Here is a 22012-nt window from a genome sequence, read left to right on the forward strand (position 1 = left end):
GCAGGTAGAGGGTCCTGGGGGGGACCCCATCTGGTTCCACTCCCTGTAAGGAGAACAGAGGCCCAGGGAAGTGCTGGGACCTGCCTGAGGCCTCAGAGTGAGGGGCTGAGTCCAGTCCCGAAGCCGAGGCCAACAGGTCATCCATGCCGCTCCCACCCCTGACAAGTGTGGGTGTCCTTCCCCATCGCAGAACAACCTCAGCAGGCCTGGAGCCAGGATGACGTGTGTGTGTGCGTGTGTGTGTGTGTGTGGAGAAGACAAGTGCATGAGAATTTTCCAGGAGAAGAATCTTTTGTTTAAAACCGTGCAGGTTTTATTTAGACCCCCAAGGTCAGGAGGGCAGCCAGGTAAACAGCACCTCAGGGTCTGTTCTTCGGTGGTGTGAGCCCAGCGGTCTCACCTCCGTGCTCTGCCTTGTGGTGGCCCTGCATGGGCATGCTGGCCCCTGTCCTCGCCCTCACCGCCCAGACGTTTCGACCTCGCCGTGAGCCTGGGGTTGCAGGCCCTGTTTGTAGGTGATTCTTTGGTCCCAGGCCATCGTTCTCTCTTAGCTGGGGGTGGGGAAGGGAGGGTTTGGGTTTTTTCGTTTTTTCAGTTTTAGATCTGTTTTTATTTTGTTCTATTTTTAGAAATCAACACAGCTGTGGTGCTACATGGAAAGAATTGGAGTCATCTCTGGGAGGGACTGAGCACCCCGTCCCTGGAGATGTGCAAACCTAGGCTGGATACCTCCTGTTGGGGGTGATGGATGGGCCTGGGGGTGGGGGTGACACATGGACCATGGCAAGTCTTCCCACCCCTGAGAGGCAGTGGTCATTCCCTGTGCTCTCTGTTAGAGGTAATTTTCCAAAAAATAAGCATCACTCATCTAAATATTACATAGGCACATGTCAAAGATTTTATTTAACTCACTCATTAAAGGACAGAGCTGGTAAGATGAGCAACCAGTTCAAAGGAGAAATCGCAATGAACTGTAAATCTATATGGCCCTGGGGTGGGGAATACCCTGCAGTCTTTCAGAGGCCCGGACTCCTTCTTTCTTGTGACTCCACCCTCCTGCAGGTCTTTGAAGTCACCTCTGGTCAGCTGGAGGCTGGAGAAGAGGGTGAGGATGGAGGGAGAGACAATCCTAGGAGCAAGGCCTGGATGGTCTGCACACCACTGTGCTCAAGTTCCATCGACCAGAACTCAGAAGCCGCATCGAACTACCGGGGGCGGGCAAAAGTCTCAGTGTGGGCCAGGAAGAAGAGGTGAGGTCAGGTACCCAGGGCACCAGTGGTCAGTGCCCCGAATCCCACAGCTCAGGGAAGTGAAGGCTGGGACTGGAATCTGCCAGGGCACTGAAGGCCCCATCTGCGCCTGCAGAGAGCTGTTAGCCTAGCTCACTGCCCCTGCTCATCCTTCTCACTGCTCCAAGGAGGGAGGCAGGTGCTTCGACAAGCTGGGTGGGTGTGTGGGATCCCACGGGGCCACAGATGTGGTCTGTGAGCCGACTTGGGGGCAGACGGCACATGAACTCCTGTCAGTGCCCTCCCGGTTTGACCCCTGGGCAGGCTGCGTGGCCTGGAAGGACTGTCCAGCTCAGAACGAGCGCCCAGGGGTTGGGGAGGAGGGATAGGAGGGCAGGAGCATGTAAAGGCTCAACAAGACTTGGGTTTAATTCCTAGGTCATTAGCTGTTTGACCTCGACAATAAAATCGACCTTGGGGTAGTAAAATTGCCTGCCTCGTAACCTTGTTCTGAGAATCAGATGAGATGGAAGAAGAAAGCGCTTGGCACAGAGCCTGCTGCCGCAGGGCGGGCGTGTGAGAACTATGAGCAGTAATCTCTGGCTGCTCTTGCGAGGAGGGCCTGGGGCTAGGGGTCCAGGGCTCCCCTGGTGCCTGAGAGCCTGGCCTGGGGAGCTGGGCTCCCTGGAGTTCTCAGCTGCTGACAGGGTGAGGGTGGCCTCAGGCCTGGTGGGGGCTGGGGCTGTGGTGTGGAGGTGAGTCTGTCTGCAGCTGAGGGGGCAGCAGGGCTGGCAGATTGGTCTTTGTAGGTGCCAGGGGACCTCTGAGGGCAGCTGCCCAGAGTGTAAGCCTGCGTGCCATCTGTGGCCCCAGAATTGCCTCCTGCCCTTTGAGTTAAGAAGAATCAGTCCTGGGCTGAGGCTTGGTCAGTCTGTTCCACTTGTGGCTGAGTGGTCTAGTTCCAGGAGAGTTCGGATGGAGCAGGACCGGAGCTCCTGGAGAGGTTTAGGGCGCAGGGGTGCAGGCGGGTGTAGGTCATCTGTCTGTGTCAGACGGCAGATGGAGAGGGGGCAGCTGGCTCAATAGACCCTCCACCCTGAGGACCCTACTTCCGACCGCACTGGCTGTGTGCAGGCCACAGGACTCGGCATCCTCTGAGCAGAGGGCTCGCCTCCTCTGGAAACTGCTTCTTCCTCTCTCTGTCCCTGGATTCCCAGAGGGAGGCAAAGGAAGAAGGGGGTGCTGGGGCAGCCAGGAGGTGGGGTGGCTGCACTCAGAGGGAGCAGGGCCCGGGAGGACCCCCTGTAGGAAATGGGCCACTAGGAAGGGCCCTTGGAGAGGGTCTGACCCAGGTCCTTAGCATTGCAACTTATCTACCTTTGCAGCGTCCTTGGCAGGACAAATGGAGAGAGAGCCAAGCCACTGTCCTGGTCAGGACGCACTGGTGGCAATGACCTTAACTCATACAAAGCTGAGCAGAAGGAGACTCTTATGACAAGGAGGAACGGTGGGACGGTCACAGAGAGGAGTCAGGGCCTTGGGGGCTGGAACGGACTTCACACTGCGGGGCGCTTCTCTCCAGCAGCGTCTCCCCCCTCTCTGCATGTTGGCCCTTTCTCCTCTGCAGCACGCAGACCCCGTCCCATGCCGGGAGACGCATGCCAGCAGCCCCATGTTAGAACTGTTGTGGCAAAATCAGCCAGTTTCTCCTGGTATTTGTATAGCAGTCCCAGTCCTGAGTTACGTGCCTGTGTGGGTCTCAGGACTTTTCCCCTTTAAACCAGTAGTCTGGGGAAGCTTGCTGGGGACACAGGATTAGCTACCAATACCCACCTGCCTAATATACTGATTCACCAAGTTAGTGAGGAACCCGGCTCCAGATTGAGGAGCAGGAACAACTCCCACTGGCACCTACTCTGAGCCTGGCCCTGTGACTGACATCACTTACCTCATCCATCCTATGCTGACAAAAGCCCGGAGCAGAGCAGCGCCCTGATTGCTTGAGAAACATTGCTCAGGAGGAAGGGCCTGGCCGGCTGCAACCCTGGGCTCTGAAGCTGTAATCAAACGTGTGTCTGTGCTGTTGTCTTTTTGTTTACAAATATCAGGGTGGGTGTCCTCACCCTGTAGAAGTACTCGGATCCTGCGAGGCCCCAAGTCCTCCCCACGAACTCTGCTAATTCTTGGCACTCCTGTGTCCCTTAGTGACCCCTTTTTCTCTCTCCTCAGTCCTGGCAGAATTGGATTTTTATTTTGTAAATAAGAAATCTCACAGCAAGTGTTTTGTGACTGAAATCATTTTGATGGAGATTCGGGGCAGGGTGGCCCATAGCGTTGGGTGTGTGGCTGGCTCCCTTGCTTTGTCCCCTGCCATCTCTGGGCTCAGGAACCCTGATTTTCAGTCCTGAGTTATGTATGGGGCAACTCAGCTTACCCCAGCTTGGCCTCCCCAAATGTGCGTATCCAAACCTAGCAAGGTTTCCGGAAGTTCACGGGTCTTTCCTTTTAATAGGACCTGCTTACTCTCCTTAGAAGGCAATGGGGTGAAAATAGTCTTTTTCCCAATATGTAAAGCCAGGATTATACTACACAGGCTGTCCCCCCTAGTAATACATCATGAGTACACTTATATGCCAACAGATACTCTCAGCATCAATTCTAATGGCTGTATAGTATTTCATCCTATAGACAGGCCATGATTGATTAATCTAAACCCCCTTTACTGCACCCATCAGTAATTTTGAAATTTCCACAGTTATGACTCATGATGTACTAATTATTCTAACGTATGCCACAGAACCCCCAAGGTCATGACCCCTGAGGGCTATCCTGGGAGAATCACAGGTAATGGGCAAGGATCTAGCTAATCATCCACCTGCTAAATGGGCAAATATCCATTCTTCCTCCCCTGTTACTAACGGTCATTTTGACCACATACTAAATAACTGCATATGTATTTGGATCAGTGTCTGGGCTTTCTCACATCATTCTACCTGTTTTTGTGTCAGAACTGAAATGTCTGTTTTAGAAGTCTGAATACCGGCGGTATGGAGTTCAGTGGTCCTCAGGGTTTTCTAGGCTGTTCTCATCTGTTCATTCTTTTGGCTACCCTGGGAACCGTTTTATCAAGTCTCTCCTCCATATCCCAAGTAAATTTCAGGATTGTCTTGAAACTGTATTAAATGTATGAATTACCCAAGATTGTATTAGTTATGTATTGCTGCATCACACATTACTCCAAGGTTTAGCAGCTTAAAACAGCACTTCTACATGTCACATCCTTTCTGAGGGTCAGGACTCTAGGAACATCTTCACTGGGTGATTCTGACTCAGGGTCTCTGGTAAGGTGGCAGTGAAACTGTTGGCAGGGGCTGCAGTCTCACCTGACTACATCCTCGGCCAGCCTCGCTCGTGTAACTGTTGGTAGGAGGCTTCAGTTCCTCAACACGTGGCTTTCCCATGAGTGAATGATGAGAGAAGGAGAGAGAGAGGGAACCCGAGGTGGAAGCAGGAAAGTCTTTTATAACCTAATCTCAAAAGTGACAGACCATCACTGGCCGACCCTACTGATCGCACAGACCAACCCTGACATGTGTGAGAGGCGTTAACAAGGTCAGGAATACCGGGAGGCGGGGCTCATTGGGAAGCGTCTTGAAACTAGCACAGAGGTGAACTGAACGTTTTGCAGTATTAGGTCTTTCTGATCATGACATGGTGTGTCCCTATACTAACTTAAATCCTAGGGATGCTCTCAGGGAGGACTTTTATTGTATTTTTTTTTAAGTGGCCAATAGCTTCTATTTTTTTCCTACACACACACACACTTACCCCTGGAGAGTTCATAAATACTATGAAGAGTTCAAAAGGCTACTTAGTTACAAGATCTATGTCAAGAGGGCTCACTCCAAAACTTATTTTCCTGGTTGCCATCTGGAACAGGAAGACTCTTTGGGGAAATCCTCCAAGGGTACAGTCTGATAATTATCCTCATTATAATATGTCTACTAATTTTCTCTTTGAAAATTAAGAAAAAAATTTTATACCAGAGGATTTTTACTTGTCTTCATATAGGTCCACATATTGTTTGTTAAATTTGTTCCTATATTTCATAGCTGGTTACTATTGTGAACGAGGATCTCTTTCACATTGTATTTTCTAAGTAGCGGTTGGTTGCACTCATACAGGGACACGATTGATTTTTATGGCCCTGATTTTTCACTGGAGCTTAACTGGTGACAAAGCAGAAATTCCTCTAGACTTTCACTGAGCCCTTGGATCCTAAAACTGAGACCAGGTAAGATTTTAAATGTGCTCTTGGGACCAACTCCCCCAAGTGACTATGTGCCAGGGAGGTGGGTGGGATGTAAGGGGGGGGCTTCCAGCAGCCCATCTTAACATGGTGACTGTTGTGCTCAGGGCTGCCGGAGACAAAATAATGGGGTTCTCTGGCTATCACTCCACCTTGCCTTCCAGGGAGCACAAGTTCTAGCCTTCCTGGCTACACCTTATGTCTGGCTTTGCCTGCACGTCCCTCTCTGGGGGTGGGCGTCCGTGTGGACAAGGCTGTGTACATCCTGCCCCACCAGCACTGACCTCCAGAGGCCAATTTTTTGTGGTCACATTTTAAAACCTCTAAAATACATTTTATTTCAGTCACATGAATTACATACCTTATCCACTGTACAAAGCAATACAGAATTGTCTAAAGTGGTCTCCCTCCCATTTCCAGGAAGAAAGCAAGAAATCATGTGTGTGTTCTTCCAAATTTTTTTCCTTTGTCTATACAAAAATAATTAAACATAGAATTTTTAATATGGATTGCACAGTACCCAATATTCTGCATGTGGCCTTTTCATTTTTCCACCGTGGACATTTTCCCTGGCCAAAGCAGACAGACTCCAAGCTCTGTGACAAGTGTTAGTTTTCCTTACTGGGCAGCCCCCAACCCACTGAGGACCATTCAGGTGGTTTCCAGTAGCTTGCAACAACATTGCGTGCAACACCTCCTGCCCCCAGGGGCAAGTGTGTTAACATGCAAAGTTAAAAACATCAAATCGGCCAAAGTGAGGTGGGAAGCCCCATGAAAAAGACCAGCAGGACCCCCAGGCAGGGCCATCAGTCTCCTGCCAGCACCATCTGGTTCCCTGGCCCACCGGCATTATCTCACTTTTTGCCTCTGTAACAGCTTGCTTTTAGGAAAGCAGAACTTACTCCTAAGATTCTATTGGGTCCCTGAGCTAACTCCTGATTGGGCCATTTGTAGCCCCTTATTTGCATGGAGCTCACTCCTGATTGGTCAATTTCTATCACTCCTGATTGGTCCATTTCTACAAAGCTCATTCCTAATTAGTCAACTTTGTTATACTTTATTTGCATATGATGTTGCAAAGTCTAGACTGGCAGCCTATAAAAAGCCTGTGTAAACCTGCAGATGGGGTCCAGAGCTTGAAGTGTTAACTCTTCTGGGCTTCGTGGTATCATAAACCCGAGTTTTCCAATCCTCCGAGTGGTCTGTTCCCCAGATCCAGATCTGTCCCCCAGATTCAGGTTGCTGTGGCAACTGAGCTGTGACACACTTTGCTGTAACAAAAAAAATGAAAACAAAATAAAACCAGGTGGAAGGCGGCAGAAAACCCTGTCTGATTACCTCTGGGCCCCCTTGCCGTGGGCTCCTTTCATCTGTGTGGCCCTTGCCCCTGGATGCTGACCGCCTCTGTGTCCCCACTGCATCGGCGCTGGGTGCCCGAAGGGGTCCTCCTCCACCCAGATGATGGCGCGCGTGGCCGCCGCTGCGTTACTGCTGGGCCCGCTCGCCCAGGTGCAGGAGACGCTCCTGCTCCGATCGGCCACCAGGGGGCGCTCTAGGCCGGGCCGAGCGGCTTCCTCGGTAGGAGGGGGGCAGCTGGCAAGCAGACGCCAGGCCAGAGGTGGCGCCCAACCGGGCAGGGCAGCTCCCAGCCGCGCCAGCCAGAGCGTGTCTTCCCGGAAACCGCATCCAGCCTGCCCCTCCGCTGCGCTCCGCGCTGGGCCTCCTGCCCCACTGACCTGGGCTTGCCAGGGGCCGCTCCGCCTGCTGCAGCACAAAACGGGGCGCTACCGGGGTGGTTCGCATCTGGCCGCCACTCACCCTCTCTCGACAGTGTCACCTTCGCAAGGGTGACACCATCGCCTCTCGGCCAGAGGACTGGACCTGACGCCCACGGCAGTCTGCCCATTCCCGCCGCTCCGTACGGGGGAGGTGAGGGGCTCTCCGCTCCCTTCTTGTAGGCGTCTGGGGGACCCAGAAAGAAAGAAGCGGCCAGTGGAAGGCTACACTCCTTTCGTGCCCTCTTCGTCCGTCTCTTCTCCGGACGCCTGCTCCCACCCAGCCACAGTGAGGACAAGGACGTTAAGAGCTGTGTTGGAGGCGGGAGGAGGCTGGGGAAGGCCTCCGTCTAAGAAACTGCGGGAGCCAGGAGGCCAGGTGGGGTCAGTCACTGGAAGGTCTGGTGGGAGAAGAGAAGAGGACGGGTAGGAGTCCAGGGCCAGCGCTGCATGGCTGGAGCCAACGCGTGGAGGCTCCAAGGTCTGGGTCACATGGGGACAAGCCAGCCGGACCTGGGGGAGGGCCAGCCTTGCCCTCCACACTTCTGTTTGATCCTGTGGCCTTAAAACTCATCTGAAGCCGCTCAATCCTTCCTGTGGTGCGTTGTCCCTGCAGGAGAAGAGCGCCCACTCACACCTGGTCTCCATCACTCTTGGCTGCCTGATCCACCTTTGGTCCTCACAGAGAGGGAAGCAGAGATGAGAGTCACTCGTCCAGTGAGGTCACAGTGCCAAACCCCATTTGTTTTCTCCTGGTGGGGCTGCAAAACATCCAAAGAGTCATAGTATCCAGTGGATGTCAAATCTGAAATTTGGATGGAGTCCCAGGGTGGCAGCCTATCGATTGGGTGGTGGTAGGCAAGTTGCTTACCTTCTCTGAACCCCAGTTTCCTTGTCTTCATAAAAGGGCAGCTGGGAGGAGCTCTAAGCACCTGCTTGGGTGAGCTTTGGGTCTCAGCATGAGCAGCACCTACCCCCCTCACGGTCAAAAGAGAGGTGGGTTCCCTCCAAATAGGAAGCAACATGGGCTCTGTCTAGGCCTTCAGGTCAGGTCGTGGGGAGGACAGAGGAGCCACACTTTCCTGCTTTCTTTGCGGTGCTCTCTGGATACTTGCAACACCGAAGACATCAGCAACGACCAAAAATGACCCCAAATTGGGGGTGAATCTGCCAGCACATGAGTAACTTTAGAACCTCACTATAGGGAAAAGGGAGAGGATGTCTGCCTCCTTCATGTCCTTAAATTCCTAGATAAAGTGCCTTCAGGTGTCCCTACCAATTCCATTTTGTTTTCTTCCTTGGCTGCAACACAGAGAGAAGGAGAGCTATTTTCTCCTCCAAGGCAGTTAGAAGCATTACCTCAGTAGCCTGATGTCCTGGAAAAGAGGAAGGTTGGCAGTGATGGAGCAGGTAGAGTGAGAGGCTGAGCAGCATAGAAGCTCCTGGCTGGCTCCTCTGGCCTGTTCGACTTTGGCTCAAGAGACATGGAATTAATAGGCGAAGCTTCCTCCCCCTCCTCCTCTTACCTGTGGAGGACAGATCAGTTCCCGGTTGGCCGGGGCAGTGTCATCGATACAGCTGGTGTCATAGTTACCTTCCACTAACAGATCACTCGACACCTGCTGGGCCCGGCAGGGCTGGGCCTGGGCATCGCCCTGCAGAACTGAGTGCTTGGATGCTCCCATTGTCCCAGAGCCCAGGGGCAGTCAGGACACAGGCTCTGCTGGGATGTGGTGCTCGGTGACCCACCAGAAGGACTAGATTGCTCTTGGTGCTGGATCCCCGTTGCGGGTCCCAGCTGCCTCTTTACTTCCCGCTGCCTGGTCCCTGCTGCTGTCCAGGGCACGGGAGATGAGTGTGTCGCTGGCTGGGAGCTGAGGCAGAGTGACGATGCTGCACGGAGAGGGGACTCTGGGAGTGGCCCTGGCGTGAGGAGCCAGGGGTGAGGAGTGGCCTGGCGTGTGCATCCCGGTGGCACGATGCTGCAGCAGATCCTGCACGACATGTACATCGACCCCGAGCTCCTCGCCGAGCTCAGCGATGTGCAGAAGCACATCCTCTTCTACAAAATGCGAGAGGAGCAGCTGAGGCGCTGGAGGGAGCGTGAAGCCTGGGAGGCCCTGGCCCAGGTTGAGGGCCTCAGGCCCCCGAAGGTCAAGCGAGGTATGTGGCTGGGAGTCACCAAGGGGCTGACCCCTGGCCTCCCAGGAGGTGGAAAGTTGTTGATGTCAGGTTGTGTTCTTCTTTAAAATGGGCGCTGGTGTGATGTGAGCTGGGGGCTTGAAACCCTTGTTCTGTGAGCATCCCGTCCCATTAACCTGGGCGTCTATCTTTTGACAGGGTCTGTAGGCCTGCAGAGGGGGCTTCCTAATGGCATTGGGGCACGGGGACTTGCTGTGTCTTGTTGTGGGAGGTCCAGGTTCTGGGAAGACACCATCGAGATCTCAGATGGTGCTCAGACACTGTTGGTGACTGCCTGGTGGGGGAGAAGCCATGTTCTTGACACTTGCTGGTGGCTCTGGACAGAGAGGGCCGGGGTGCAATAAAGACACGCAGTTCCTCCCTCCCTTATGTGCACAGCACGGCAGTCCTCAGCTCGGGCCAGCACGGTGCCCTGTGCCCCTCCTCCCTGTCCCCGTGTGAGAGCATGCTTTAGGTTGTGCTCGAGTCATCAGGAGAGAGGGTGTCAGGGAAAGTCCGGCACTAAGGGTGACCAGCTCCAGTGACAACAGCAACTGCAGACCAGAAGCGAGGGCCCGACCTACGTTCATGTGGTGACATGCCAGTCAGGCCCGAGGACTGGGGCACCTGCGAGTGAGGGCGCACCTGAAGCAGTCGGGCTGGAGGCTTGGAGCAGGACTCCGCATCCTGCGGGGGAGGGTACTTCATGTGGACGCTGCACTTAACAGTTTGCAAAGCCTGTTCATCTTCTGCCTCACTTGCTGTCCACAACCCCCTCTTGGCCTCCATACTGTTCACCAAGAGCGAAGTGTAGACTTGATCTGTTTTTAAGTTTTCAATCAAGGACAAAGTCCTGATTCTGGCCTGGACGTACAGACCCCCTTGGTGACCTGGATCGCTCTCTCCACCCCAGGCTCACTGCTAGACAGCCCCAGCCGTGTGCCACAGGCCACCCTTGCCCCCATCTGGACATCTTGATCTGACCACTGTCTTTACATGCATGGTTCTTCCCATTGGGTATATTCTCCCACCTTCATCCTCCTGACATACTCCTGCAGGAGTGAACCCTGCCTCTTAGAGTCTCTTGGGGATGCTTCTGGCACAGGGAAGTACTTGCTCCTCAGTGGCTCCTTGCTTGGCATGTGGGTCCCCTCCCTGCCCTAGTACTTGCCACACTGTCAGTATCATTCACCATCTGCTTGCCTGGCTCTGCCAGGAGACTCAAAGCCACGGGAGTGTGAGACAGTCATCCATTCTGTGTTCCATCCTTGGGTCTAGCTCGGAGCTGCGCAGTGTTAAATCCTGCTTTGAATGAGACACAGCAGGACCCTAAGGGGGCAGAGCTGTGACTTGGCTGCACGTGGCAGTGCCAAGGCTGGGGCTGCGCTGGCAGCTGCGTCACTTATGGTGAAAATGGCAGGCTGCCTTTCCTGTCCCCGCCGGCCCGAACCCTGGGGCCTCCTGTCATCTGTACGGTGGCTCTTCTGGAAGGAAGACGGGTGCCTAAAGCTTTAACTGCAAAAATATTTTTATAGCGATCTGTCACACATTGACATCTACATTTTCACGTATAAATTATACATTAAGCTGGTTTGGGTTTCTGGTGCAGAAGACTCTTTTTCCAGATAATTAATTTTCTGATTTATAAAGAATGGAGGAGAGGAGGAAGCACACGGAGGAATGTGTGTCTTCCAGGTTAGGATCCTGCTCAGATCTCAGCTTTTTGCTTCGGTCCTGCTGTGGAACAGACCGCGGGGATGCTCTGGGGGATGGGCTCAGCCCCAGAGGCTGAAGGGCTTCTGGATAAGGGTCCAGGATGCCCAGTGCCCACTTCCCATCCTGGGATCAGGATGGAGAGTTGCAGCAGCCCCCGACCTGGTCTGTGACCTTTCCGTGTATCAGATGCCTGCCCTCACTGAGTGCCCCCTAGCTCTGTGGCCCTGTCCCGGGTAAGGAAGCCTAGGCTCTCAGAAGTGATGCAGTCCACCCGAAGTTACATAGCTGCTACAAATGGAGACGGGATACCCATCCTGTGACTTTGGCCTTGGTCCACTGACTGATGTTTTTCTATTCATTCATTTCTGAACTTAGGACTTCAGTTCAGTTGATGATCTATGCACACATTCATTTGTTCATTCATTTATTCACTCATTCATTCCCTTCGTCCACATTACTAAGTGCTGACTTGGGTGAACGGGACAGAGCGCTGGCTCTTGAAAGTGACCTACCAACTGATCCCAGGGACCCAGCCACCTGGAGAGTCAGGCGCGAGCTCCGGGGCAAAGCGGTGTGTGTGGAGACAGGCTCCATCGGCCAGAGCTTCTCTCTTCCTTACTTTCACAGGTGCTCCCTTCCCAGCTCTTGCCTCCCTCCCTCCAGTTTATCCTGAAGGAAGCATCTGCTGTATCCTGTTGACGTGTGTGCCACCCCTTTGGGATCCCTGAGCACAGCTCACTCAGTGCTGGTCAGCCTGGAATAACATTAAATCCTCCGGCCCATCGGCCCAGTCCTGCTCGTCCCCTGAGACCTCCCTCGTCTCTTCTGATCAGGACGCTTCCCAGCCCCAAGCAGCCTGCCCTCACTCACTATCCCTAGGGCTCAGGTAGGACAGGGTGTGCCTTGTCCCTGAGAACGTCTCTGCTTTTCAGTTGTGCCTGCAGAGGGAGGGAGTCAATGCTGGTGATACGGATTCTTCCAGTTTACAGGACCCTCAGGGGTTGTACTGATCCTCAGACACATGTTTGGGGTCCACAGAAGTAAGCTGGGGTGAACGATGACCCCACGGCTGGGCACACCTCAATCCCCTGACCATGTGCGCATGTCTTTCTGTTTTCGCTTTATACTTTGCTGAGAAGCTTCTGGGCTTCTGCCCTGATGTGGAAGATACAGACCCTCAGCTTATGTTGTTTTCCCATCTGCCATTGTGTTTGCTGTTTGTTACATTTCCGATAAAATTTGATGTCTGACGGGATTTTTGTGGTGTGTTGAGACTCTGGGAAGGCATGTTATCACCTTATCACATTATGTCCCTGCAAGATTTAAGCCACGCCCCGCCAGCCTTACTGTGCCATTTTCAGTCCCTTCCCGTCTCAGTGCCCTTTGTCACCGCAGGAACCCACACCCCGTGTAAGGAGCTGCAGCCTTCACAACCTCCCGGCCCCGTCTCTGCTTGCCCGGTCATCCCAGTGTCTTGGAGCTGGAGCTGGGTGTCACCTGGGACACAGGACACGTGTTCACACTGCTGCTGTGAGCCAGCAAGCTTCCCCACATGGTCTTGTCAGTTCTGCCATGATTGGCAGTTTCTGTCAGTGTTAAACCGATTCCTCCGTGACCATCTCCTATCCATCTAGACCTCCTTTGCTTAGGAACCAGACCTCTCTCCCCACCCTCCTTCCTGCTTTCTCCTTTACCATGGCTGACACCCGCCACGCAGCAAACCAAACTTGTAGCCTCACGGAGGTGCCTTATTGTTACCTGCACAGCCAGCTCTCCGCTGGAATCCCTGCATCCCGCTTGCGCTGGCCCACTGGCCACCCCAGTCCAGCCTCTGGAGGGCTCTGAGTCCAGCTGTCCAGCCCCCACTGCTCCCATTCCCCACAGCTGGGGTCAAGAGGCTGCTCCTGCCTGCTGGGCCCACCTCTCTCTGCCCGCCCAGCCTGTGCCGCTCCCACAAGCAGCCCTGACCTGGGGCTGGAGACGCCCTCCCTAGCATCCCGTCCCTCAGCTTTCAGCCACGGCCGCTGCACGTGTGCCCTGGACTCGGTGCCCAGGTGGGCCTGGCCCACGCTGTCGTGAAAGCTGTGTGACTCAGTCCTTCTCACTGGGCATCTGCCTTCTCTCTGTTTCCTGGGAGCTGTCCAGTAACCGTGGCAACCTCACCTGCTGGACCTGGGCCCTCCTGGCCTCAGTGTGTCATGGGAACCTGTACTTCCTGCCCACATTGCCAATGCTCCCATGTTCTCAGTGGTCCCCCTGCCTCACGCCCTACAACCTTTCTCCACAGAGCAGCCAAAGTGCCCTTTTAACGCCGTAATTAGCTCATGCATCTCCCTGCCTCAGTGGCTTCCACTGCACGCAAAGAAACACAAATGCTTGTCACGGGCCTCTGCCCAGTCTCTGACCTAATTTCCACTCATTCGTGTCCCTCTGTGTGGAATGTTCTTTTCCCAAGTCCCTGTGAGTCTGGTCCCTCCCCGCCTTCATCTCTCAGTTCAGTGTTGAGCTCTCCACTGAGCACCACTCTCAAGGACCCCACCCCAGCCTCCCTCTTAGGACACCCCGCCTGATTTTCTTCATCACACTTACCACATCTGGAAGTATCTTTTTCTCTTTTCTTGTGATAGAATACACACAACATAAAATTGACCATTTTAACTATTTTAAGGTGTGCAGTTCAGTGACATTTAGTCCGTTCAAATGCTGTGCAGCCCCCACCTCTATCACTGTCATCACCCCCAAAGGAAACCGTGTACCCATTAGGTAGTCGCTCCCCATCCCCTCCTCCCTGCAGCCCCCAGCAACCACTCATCTGCTTCCTGTCTCTATGGATTTGCCTCCTCCTCCTCCTCCTTCTTCTTTTTCAAATGTATCTGTTTGCTTGTTTATGGTCCGTCTCCTCCATTAGCCTGAAAGTGCCGTGAGACGGTGGATGTTTCTGCATTTTCCCATCCCAGCATCTGGAACAAAGCTTATGGATAAGGTTGGCAGCGGCTGCGGGTGAGTAACTGCTAAGACCCTTGCATGCGAGCTGTGCCAGAGGGGCGTGATGGAAGAGGCAGGTGTTAAAGGATTTCTTTCTTGAGTCAAAGGCTGTGAGCTGTGCAGAAGGACCCCTCCCCTAGACCTTGGAAATCTTCAGTAAAGGTATAAAAATCCCATATACTTGTGTTCTGGAAGACGCTGTGGAAGCTGAGATACAATCTATAATATCTAAGTAACGACAATTCTGTCACTTTTTTGCTGCATACTTACTATTCATTTCCTTTTCATTTCTTGTTTTAGGATTTTGTCTTAGATTTTAGTTTGACCAATGCTCTTTTTTTTCCTTTGCATCTGCTCAGTGTGCTTTGCCTGGATCTTTTCTTCCCCCTACCTTTTGTTACCCTTTTTTTCTAAATTAAAAAAATTTTTTTAATTAAATTAAATTAAAAAAAATTTTCCCCTTTTACGGAGGCACTGGGGATTGAACCCAGGACCTCGGGCACGCCAAGCACACACTGTACCACTGAACTATACCCACCACCCACTGATGCCATTTTGTTTTAAGGAAGTCTGTTGAAAAATGTATATTAAATAGCATATGTCATTTAAAAACTGATTTAAAAAATATTCTCGAGCTCATTTTCTTTATCAAGAGTGAAACATTATCTACAGAAGGTGAGACACTTAAGGATATTTTAATAGCCCTCTCCATGATTTTGTTGGTATAATCAAGAATTTTGGATTGATTTTGTTTACTTATTTATCTTTCAAGACCTTTTTTTCTTATGCTGATTGTAGTCTCATAATCAAATCATAGTAACAATAATTACTTGGACATGATCTCCACTTGGTGCTCCTTGCTCCTCACCTTTTTCCCTCTGAGGGGAAGTGATAAATATTTTATTCCCCCCTTGCCCCCTTGTGCAAGCGATTTGGCCCACCCAGCAGCACACCCCTCGCTGTTAGGATTCTCTGCACGTCACATGGGCGTCATTAAACATCAAGGGAAATCCACGTTTGAAGCTGTCTCCTGAACCAGCCCTGTTCTTGCTGTCACAGTGTGGTGGGACACCCCTGATCTGGGCATGCTGATTTTCTTCAACTCCCGTTTGGAATTCTTCTGTGAGTTCCAACAATTTTCTGATAGATCCACTTGGATTGTCTTGACTGTGTGGAATGCTGGGGAATCGGAGGCATGGATGGCCTGGATTTCTGGGCCGTAGCTCTTTGGAGCTGTTGCTCATGGTCCCTTTCCTGGGCGCTGGGAACAGTGCTTCTAGGACAGTGCCATTGGGGGGAGGGTGGGGGACGCCACTGACAGAATCTCCCCCTGGTTTCACACAGTGTTGGATTATCCACCAGTACTTCCTCATTCCTTTTATTAAGAAAATGTTTCCAGTCCACAGCAAATATTCAAAGACTAATTCTGTGGGGAGGGAGAATGGTTGATCTTTTTCAGGGAATATATGTAATAAGGAGAGAAAAAAAGGTGTTTGGCGGTGGAGGAGGGTGTCCAGAGTCCTGTGCAGGGCAGACAAGAGGTAAAAAGTCCCCTGTGCGAAGGTAGTTGGTAAACTGGGGCTGAGTGTGGGTCTGAGGGACCAGTGAAGGCAGCAGATGAGCAGTGGGGGTGGATGCGGCAAGCTTCCCTGCCGGAGCCCTGACATTAGGCAAGAAGAACGTCATGAGAAGTAGTGTATCTGATGATACGGGGCTGTCTACCTGACCCCAGAGACGTGGCCTAGCGCCCACCGCCTGTGGCTAGGCCCTGCAGCTCTCCAGATCCTGCCCCGTCTTCCAGACTCCCACACCCGAAGTGATGTTCCACTAGCTCATTTCCTGAGGGGCTCCAGCGTGGGAAATGACAGTGTTACAGACCCTTTGGTTGTGTTTGCTATTTTCAGCATGCCTCTAGCATGGTGGAATGGAATCAGGTCCCCTGGATTGTCATCTTGGTTCCACTGGAGTGACCTTGGAACATCACCTGTGCAGTGGGAGTAACAGTGGTTGGGAGGGTTCAAAAAGCTTCAGCAGGTGGGAAAGCTCCTGCCACCAAGTCCTGTTCACCTCCTTCCTTTCCTCACCCCCCTCCCCACACATCTGCCTCTGATGGCAGGTGCCCTTGGACCTCGTGCAGCCTCTTCCTGTGTGCTCCACCACGAAACCCTGGCTATAGGACCGGCTCCATCACTGCCTCTCCAACCTCAGTTTTTTGGAGTCTCAGGGATGAAGGTCGGGGTGGGACTTTACTGAGTCCGTCAAGTCACTGCCCCTTGTGTGGTTTTGCTTCTTAGGATACATTGGAGGAAACTGCTGTAAAAGGCGATCCTTGGTGGTTGGGATGCTGATAAGCTTCCTATGGGTGAAGCAAAGATGGTCATTAATGTGGGTGGGAGGACTTGTCTTTGGGGAATTGCTGTGATCTGCTGACAGTTGGAGGCACAGGGTATGGCCTGGGACCACCCTGGTCATGACTGTGCAGCTGGGCGTGGGACCCCGACCAGGGCAAAAAAACCCTAGGAATCTCTGAGAGCTGTGTGTGTTTTTTCTCTGTGTGTGTATGAATGGTTTGCATTCCACGGGTGGCTTAGGTCATGGAGAGAGGGGCTGGGGGCCAGACTACTCCACCCGCCTGGACTGTGAGACCCCACGTGGGTCTTCCATGCCATTGATGCTCGGCCCAGGTGTGTGGACTTGACCTTGGTGGGGCCCCACTTTCTGCCTCCTCAGCCCGGTTTGCCCCCACATGGCAGACAGAAAGGTGGGGCAGCAGTGCTGGTGACTGGGCTTCTCAGTGGTCCAGTCTCAGCATCGCTGAGGGATGATGTCTCCCGGTTTCCCTGCAGCTCACTTCCGTCTTCTGTGATGAGGGTTGGAGTTTCTGGGTGGCTGTGAGGCTGAAGGAGCCACTGGGCAAAGTTCCAGAGGCAGCCCAGGCTGGGGGCCTCTGTAGCTCACCCCTCACTCCCCTTTCCCCTCTGCCTTCCCCAAGCCCAGTGCTGGGGTTCTGACTGAAGCAGCTCCACCAGCGCCCGCGGCTCCCCATCTCCAGTGCCAGCCTTGCAGAAGCTGCAAAGCCCCAGACTCGCCGGGCGGGCAGAGGGAGGAGCCAGGCAGAAGCCATTGTAAGAGAACACAGGGGAACCCATCATGATGGCTCCTGGTGCTCAGCAGGCATGGGTGTCCCCAGGGCTGAGGGTGCAGTTTTCTGGGCTGTGGAGAGAGATCAGCCTGTATCTGGAAGGAGAGAACTGAAGGCATGGCCTCGTCTGGCTGGAGGCTTTTGGTAAGGGGGAGCCGGGAGGGGTTCCCTCTCTAGGAGGCTCAGGTTCTGGAAGCTAAGGAGGAAGGGTCAGGGCAGTAGGAAGAATGAGGTCCCAGAGCAGCTGCATTCTTTAGAACTCACCCAGGTGGAGCGCCTTGCCGCCTCTGCGTCTGGCCTGTCCGGGGTGCTTTACAAAGTGCCTGTTTATCTCACCCGCTTAGGGACCTGGGGTTGGGTCCTTTGTGTTGCATGATATCTAAGATGCCATAGCTTGAAAGACACGCCATTTTAAGCTACTACTTAGAAAGCTGTAAATTAAACCATGATACACCATTGTGTGTAAGACACATCTTGATTTGAGAATTGTTAAAATGTATGTCTTCAAAGTAATGAAACAGGTTATTATCTCAGTTTGAGTTGAGGCGGAGTTAGAATCCTGGTCCAGGCCTGCGGGAGCACCACTTCCCTGTCCTCACAGCTGCTCCCAGGGTCAAAGGACAGATTCCAGGTGATTAAAGACCAGTGCAGAAAAAGCCAAAACAAAACAAAACAGAATTAGAGAAATGATATAAAAAGAAAATATGAGAGAATACTGGGGAGAGTGAAGTCTTCCTTAAAAGAAGACACAACTAGGAAAAAAAAGGACAAGAAAGATAAATATGACTAGATTTTTAAAATCTTGTTAAAAGATACCAGAGTTTAAAAAAGAACAAAACAGGAGATAAGGGAGAGTACAATATTTGCAACGTACGTAAAGGGCAGAGGACTCGTATCCAGAGAACATAAAGAAGCTCCCTAAATCCATTAGCAAAAGACCAACAGTAGAAAAATGGGGGCAAAATGTAGAGAAGCCATTCACAGGAGTAAAATTTCGAATCACAAAGACCATGAGGAAAGGGGTTCAACCTCACTAGTAAAGCACATCATTGCACAGTAAAACAGTAAAACTAGGAAAAGTTAAAGAGGTTTGTTAGTAATAATGATGAGGATTCAGGGAAGGAGATTGTCACCTACACAGCCGAGGAGGGACATTTAAAGAGGGACAGAGTTTCTGCAGGTTCCCAGAGAGCTTGAACCCACAGGGATGGGGTCGATAAAGGCCAGTTCTCCTTACCCCTCAGTTTCTCCCAGATGCTGCCAAAAGCCCATGGGCTATTTGAACAGACCGGGTTTTGCTCAGCTCTGGATGGAAGGAAGCACCTCTCCTGCCTGTTGCAGGGTCCCAGCTGGGGGATGCTAGGCTAGCTGCCCAGGTGTAATTTTCTTCCCTTGCTTTAGGGGTGACCATGCCTGCCACCTCCCTCCTTCCCTGTCTGCCTGGAGGTCAGCAGGGGCAGCTTCTGAGAAAGGCCACCAGCTGGTTATCTCCCGGCACCCTGTAACCGGACCCAGGTCTCAGCTCCACTCCAGGGAGCTGGGCTGAAGTAGCAGGTTGCAGGCGGCTGCCTGCCTCTCTGTTATCTCTCCCAGGGGCTAGTATTACTGCTTTCCAGGTTTTTCTCACATAAGAATTAGCAGAGCTTCCTAGGATTCTCCCATTGGGAACCAAATTTTGCATTTGACTTTGGGATTTAAATAATTGGGGCTCATTTCCACACCTGTTTTCCCCGTGTCCTTTCAAAATGACATGACTTTGGGCCTCGGGGAGCATTTATCCTTATCCTGTCTTCTCACTGACGTGCTCCTTATCTGACCACCACCGTTGGGTTCTCAACACATACCATAAATGATTTCAAATGTTTAAAATTCGTTGATTTTTTTTTAATGGCTGAGAATATGATCTATCTTGGTGAATGTTCTGTGTGCACTTGAAAACAAAATATTCTGCTGTATGGTGCAGTGTTTTATAAATGTCAGTTAGGCTAAGTTGGCTGATAAGTTAGACCTCTATACCCTAATGGATATTCTTCCTACTTACCCTATAAATTACCAGAAGAGTTTTTGTTTGTTATTGTTGCTGCCAAAAACAGCTTTATTGAGATATAATTTATGTACCGTACAAGCCCCCCATTCAAAGTGTACAACTAAATGCTTTTCAGTGTATTCATATGTATGTGCCACCATGACCACAGTCAATTTTAGAATATTTTCATCACATCAAGAAGACCCATACACTTTATTACCTCCCAGACCCTTCTCTCCCTGCCCCAGCCTCTAGCAACCACTAATCTACTTTATGTCTCTGTGAATTTCCCTAATCTGGACTTTCATATCAATGGAATAATATGTAGACTTTTGTGACTGGCTGCTTGCACTTAGCATGATGTTTTCCAGGTCCATCCACACTGTAGCATGTATCAGTATGTCATTGTTTTTTATGACTGAATAATATGCCATTTTATGGATGTATCACATTTTGTTTATCCATTCGTCTTTTAATGGACATTTGGGTTATTCCCACTTTTGGCTATTATGTGTGATGCTTCTATAAACATCCACGTATGAGTTTTGGTGTGGACAGATGTTTTTATTTCTCTTGTGTACCTAGGAGTGGAATTGCTGGGTTGTTTGATAACTTTATGTTTAGTAACTTGAGAAATTGGCTGAATGTTTTCTAAAACAGTTGCACAATTTTACCTTCCCACCAGCAGTGTATGAGAGTTCCAGTTTCTCCGCATCCTCATCGATACTTGTTACTGCCTGTGTTTTTGGTTAAATCCATCCTGGGAGGTGTGAAGTGTTATGTCATTATGGTTTTGATTTGCATTTCCTTGTTGAGTAAAAATGTTGAGCATCTTTTCTTGTGCTCATTGGCCATCTGAATATCTTCTTTGGAGAAATGTCTGTTTAGATACTTTGCCCCTTTTTTGACTGACTTATCTTTTTATTATCAAGTTGTAAGAGTTTTTATATACTCTAGGCACAAGTTCTTTGTCGAATGTATTATCTGTAAATATTTACTCACAGTCTTTGAGTTGCCCTTTTACTTTCTTTATCCTTTGAAACATAAAGGTTTTACATTTCAAATTTTGATGAAGTCCAGATTGTATATGTTTTCTTTTGTTGTTTGTGCTTTTTGTGTCATTTCTAAGAAGCTGTTGTCATGAAGATTTATGCCTATATCTGTATCTATATTTCCAAATTTGTTAACAATAATATTCTCTTTTAATCACTTCTTGTTTTAAATTGTCTTTCTTATTCCTAATGCCATATGTATGTTTATATATACACACACACACACATATTACATATATATAAACGTATGTATGGCATATATATATATATAACATATATAACTTATGTATATATATGTTTTAAGCATGCTGGGTGATTATTTTATTACATTTTTCAAAGAACAAATGGTTATATTTATAATGTATATGCTTAGCCCTTCACTAATATTAGCTTTTTCTTTCATTAATTTGTTTCTCCTACTTTCTTTCTGTTGTTCTTTTTTAATGTCTTAGATTGAAAAGTTAGCTTATTCATGTCATATCTATTTAAAAATAAAGCTTTTAACATTTCTCATTATAAAATATTTAAACATATAGGCAAAATAGAAGATAATCAATAAGTACTCATGGACCCATACTGTCTTTATTAAGTGTTAACATCAGTGCCTTCTCTGTTTTTATTTAAATTCTTCATATACACTTGAGACCCACTTTAATGCCTTTCTAAAATTTCACTCCCCATCTCTCTCCCTACGTGCAGCCCGATTACAAATCCAACATGGGTCATCCTTACATCTTTTCCATACTTTAATATATATATTTTGTAAGCAATATGTTGGTTAATCACTACATGAATGACATTATACTATAAGTAATCTGAATTTAATTTTCTGGTTCTTCATTTTTAAAGGAGGTATGTTTGTGTTGTTTAAACCTATTTATTTTTTCTTGCTATAGAGTACTGCATTATAAAAACATACCATAATTTATTGATCTGTTTTCCTTTATTGGGCATTTGTGTTATTTCCAATTTTTAACATTTTGGACAGTGTTTCCCTGAACCATCTTCTTCAGGTTTCTCTGGGCACTTGTGCAAGAGATTCTGCTCATTAGGTCCCTGGAAATGCTATTCCTTGGTAATAACATATAGCATATTCAATTTTACTAAATATTGCCAAATACCTTCAAATTGGTTATGTCACTATCTTCTCCAATCAACAATTTGTAAGAATTATCATTGCTCTATATCCTATCCAACAATCAGACTTTTTCATCAGGCTTTTAAGAAATTCTTTCCGATCTTGTAGGAGTGAAATGATAGTTTATTCTTATTTTCATATGCGAGTCTCTAATTAGTGATGAAGTTAAGTATCTTCAATATGTTAGTTCACTGTGTTTTCTCTCCTGTGAAATGCTTGTTCAAATCAATAATCTGACAGGAATGTGTTAAGCTGCAAGGAATAAAAAAGTCCAATCACAGGGGCTTCCATAAATAGGTTTTTTTCCTCCCATCTGACAAAAAAATCTAGAAGGAGGCAGTCCTGAGCTGGGTAAGTGGCTCTGTGGTATCATTAATGTCTCTGGCTTTTCTGTGATCTTCAGATGGTGGCTTCATACTCTGGGTCTTCAAGTGGTTCCTGTGCTTCTCAGTAACACGT

At 50.0% G+C, this 22012-nt stretch overlaps 1 protein-coding gene across 1 annotated transcript in view; it reads left to right on the forward strand.

The window, feature by feature from the left end:
• Positions 1-7144: 7144 nt before the first annotated feature.
• SH2D4B (SH2 domain containing 4B) overlaps positions 7145-22012 on the forward strand; it is an 83854-nt gene continuing 68986 nt past the window's right edge. The window contains exon 1 of the mRNA XM_010963097.3: positions 7145-9476. Within this exon, the coding sequence (XP_010961399.2) occupies positions 9293-9476 (184 nt within the window). The 5' untranslated portion in view covers positions 7145-9292. The remainder of the gene's footprint in view (positions 9477-22012) is intronic.

This window comes from Camelus bactrianus, chromosome 11 (genome assembly GCF_048773025.1).
Source record: "Camelus bactrianus isolate YW-2024 breed Bactrian camel chromosome 11, ASM4877302v1, whole genome shotgun sequence".
Classification (NCBI taxonomy): domain Eukaryota; kingdom Metazoa; phylum Chordata; class Mammalia; order Artiodactyla; family Camelidae; genus Camelus; species Camelus bactrianus.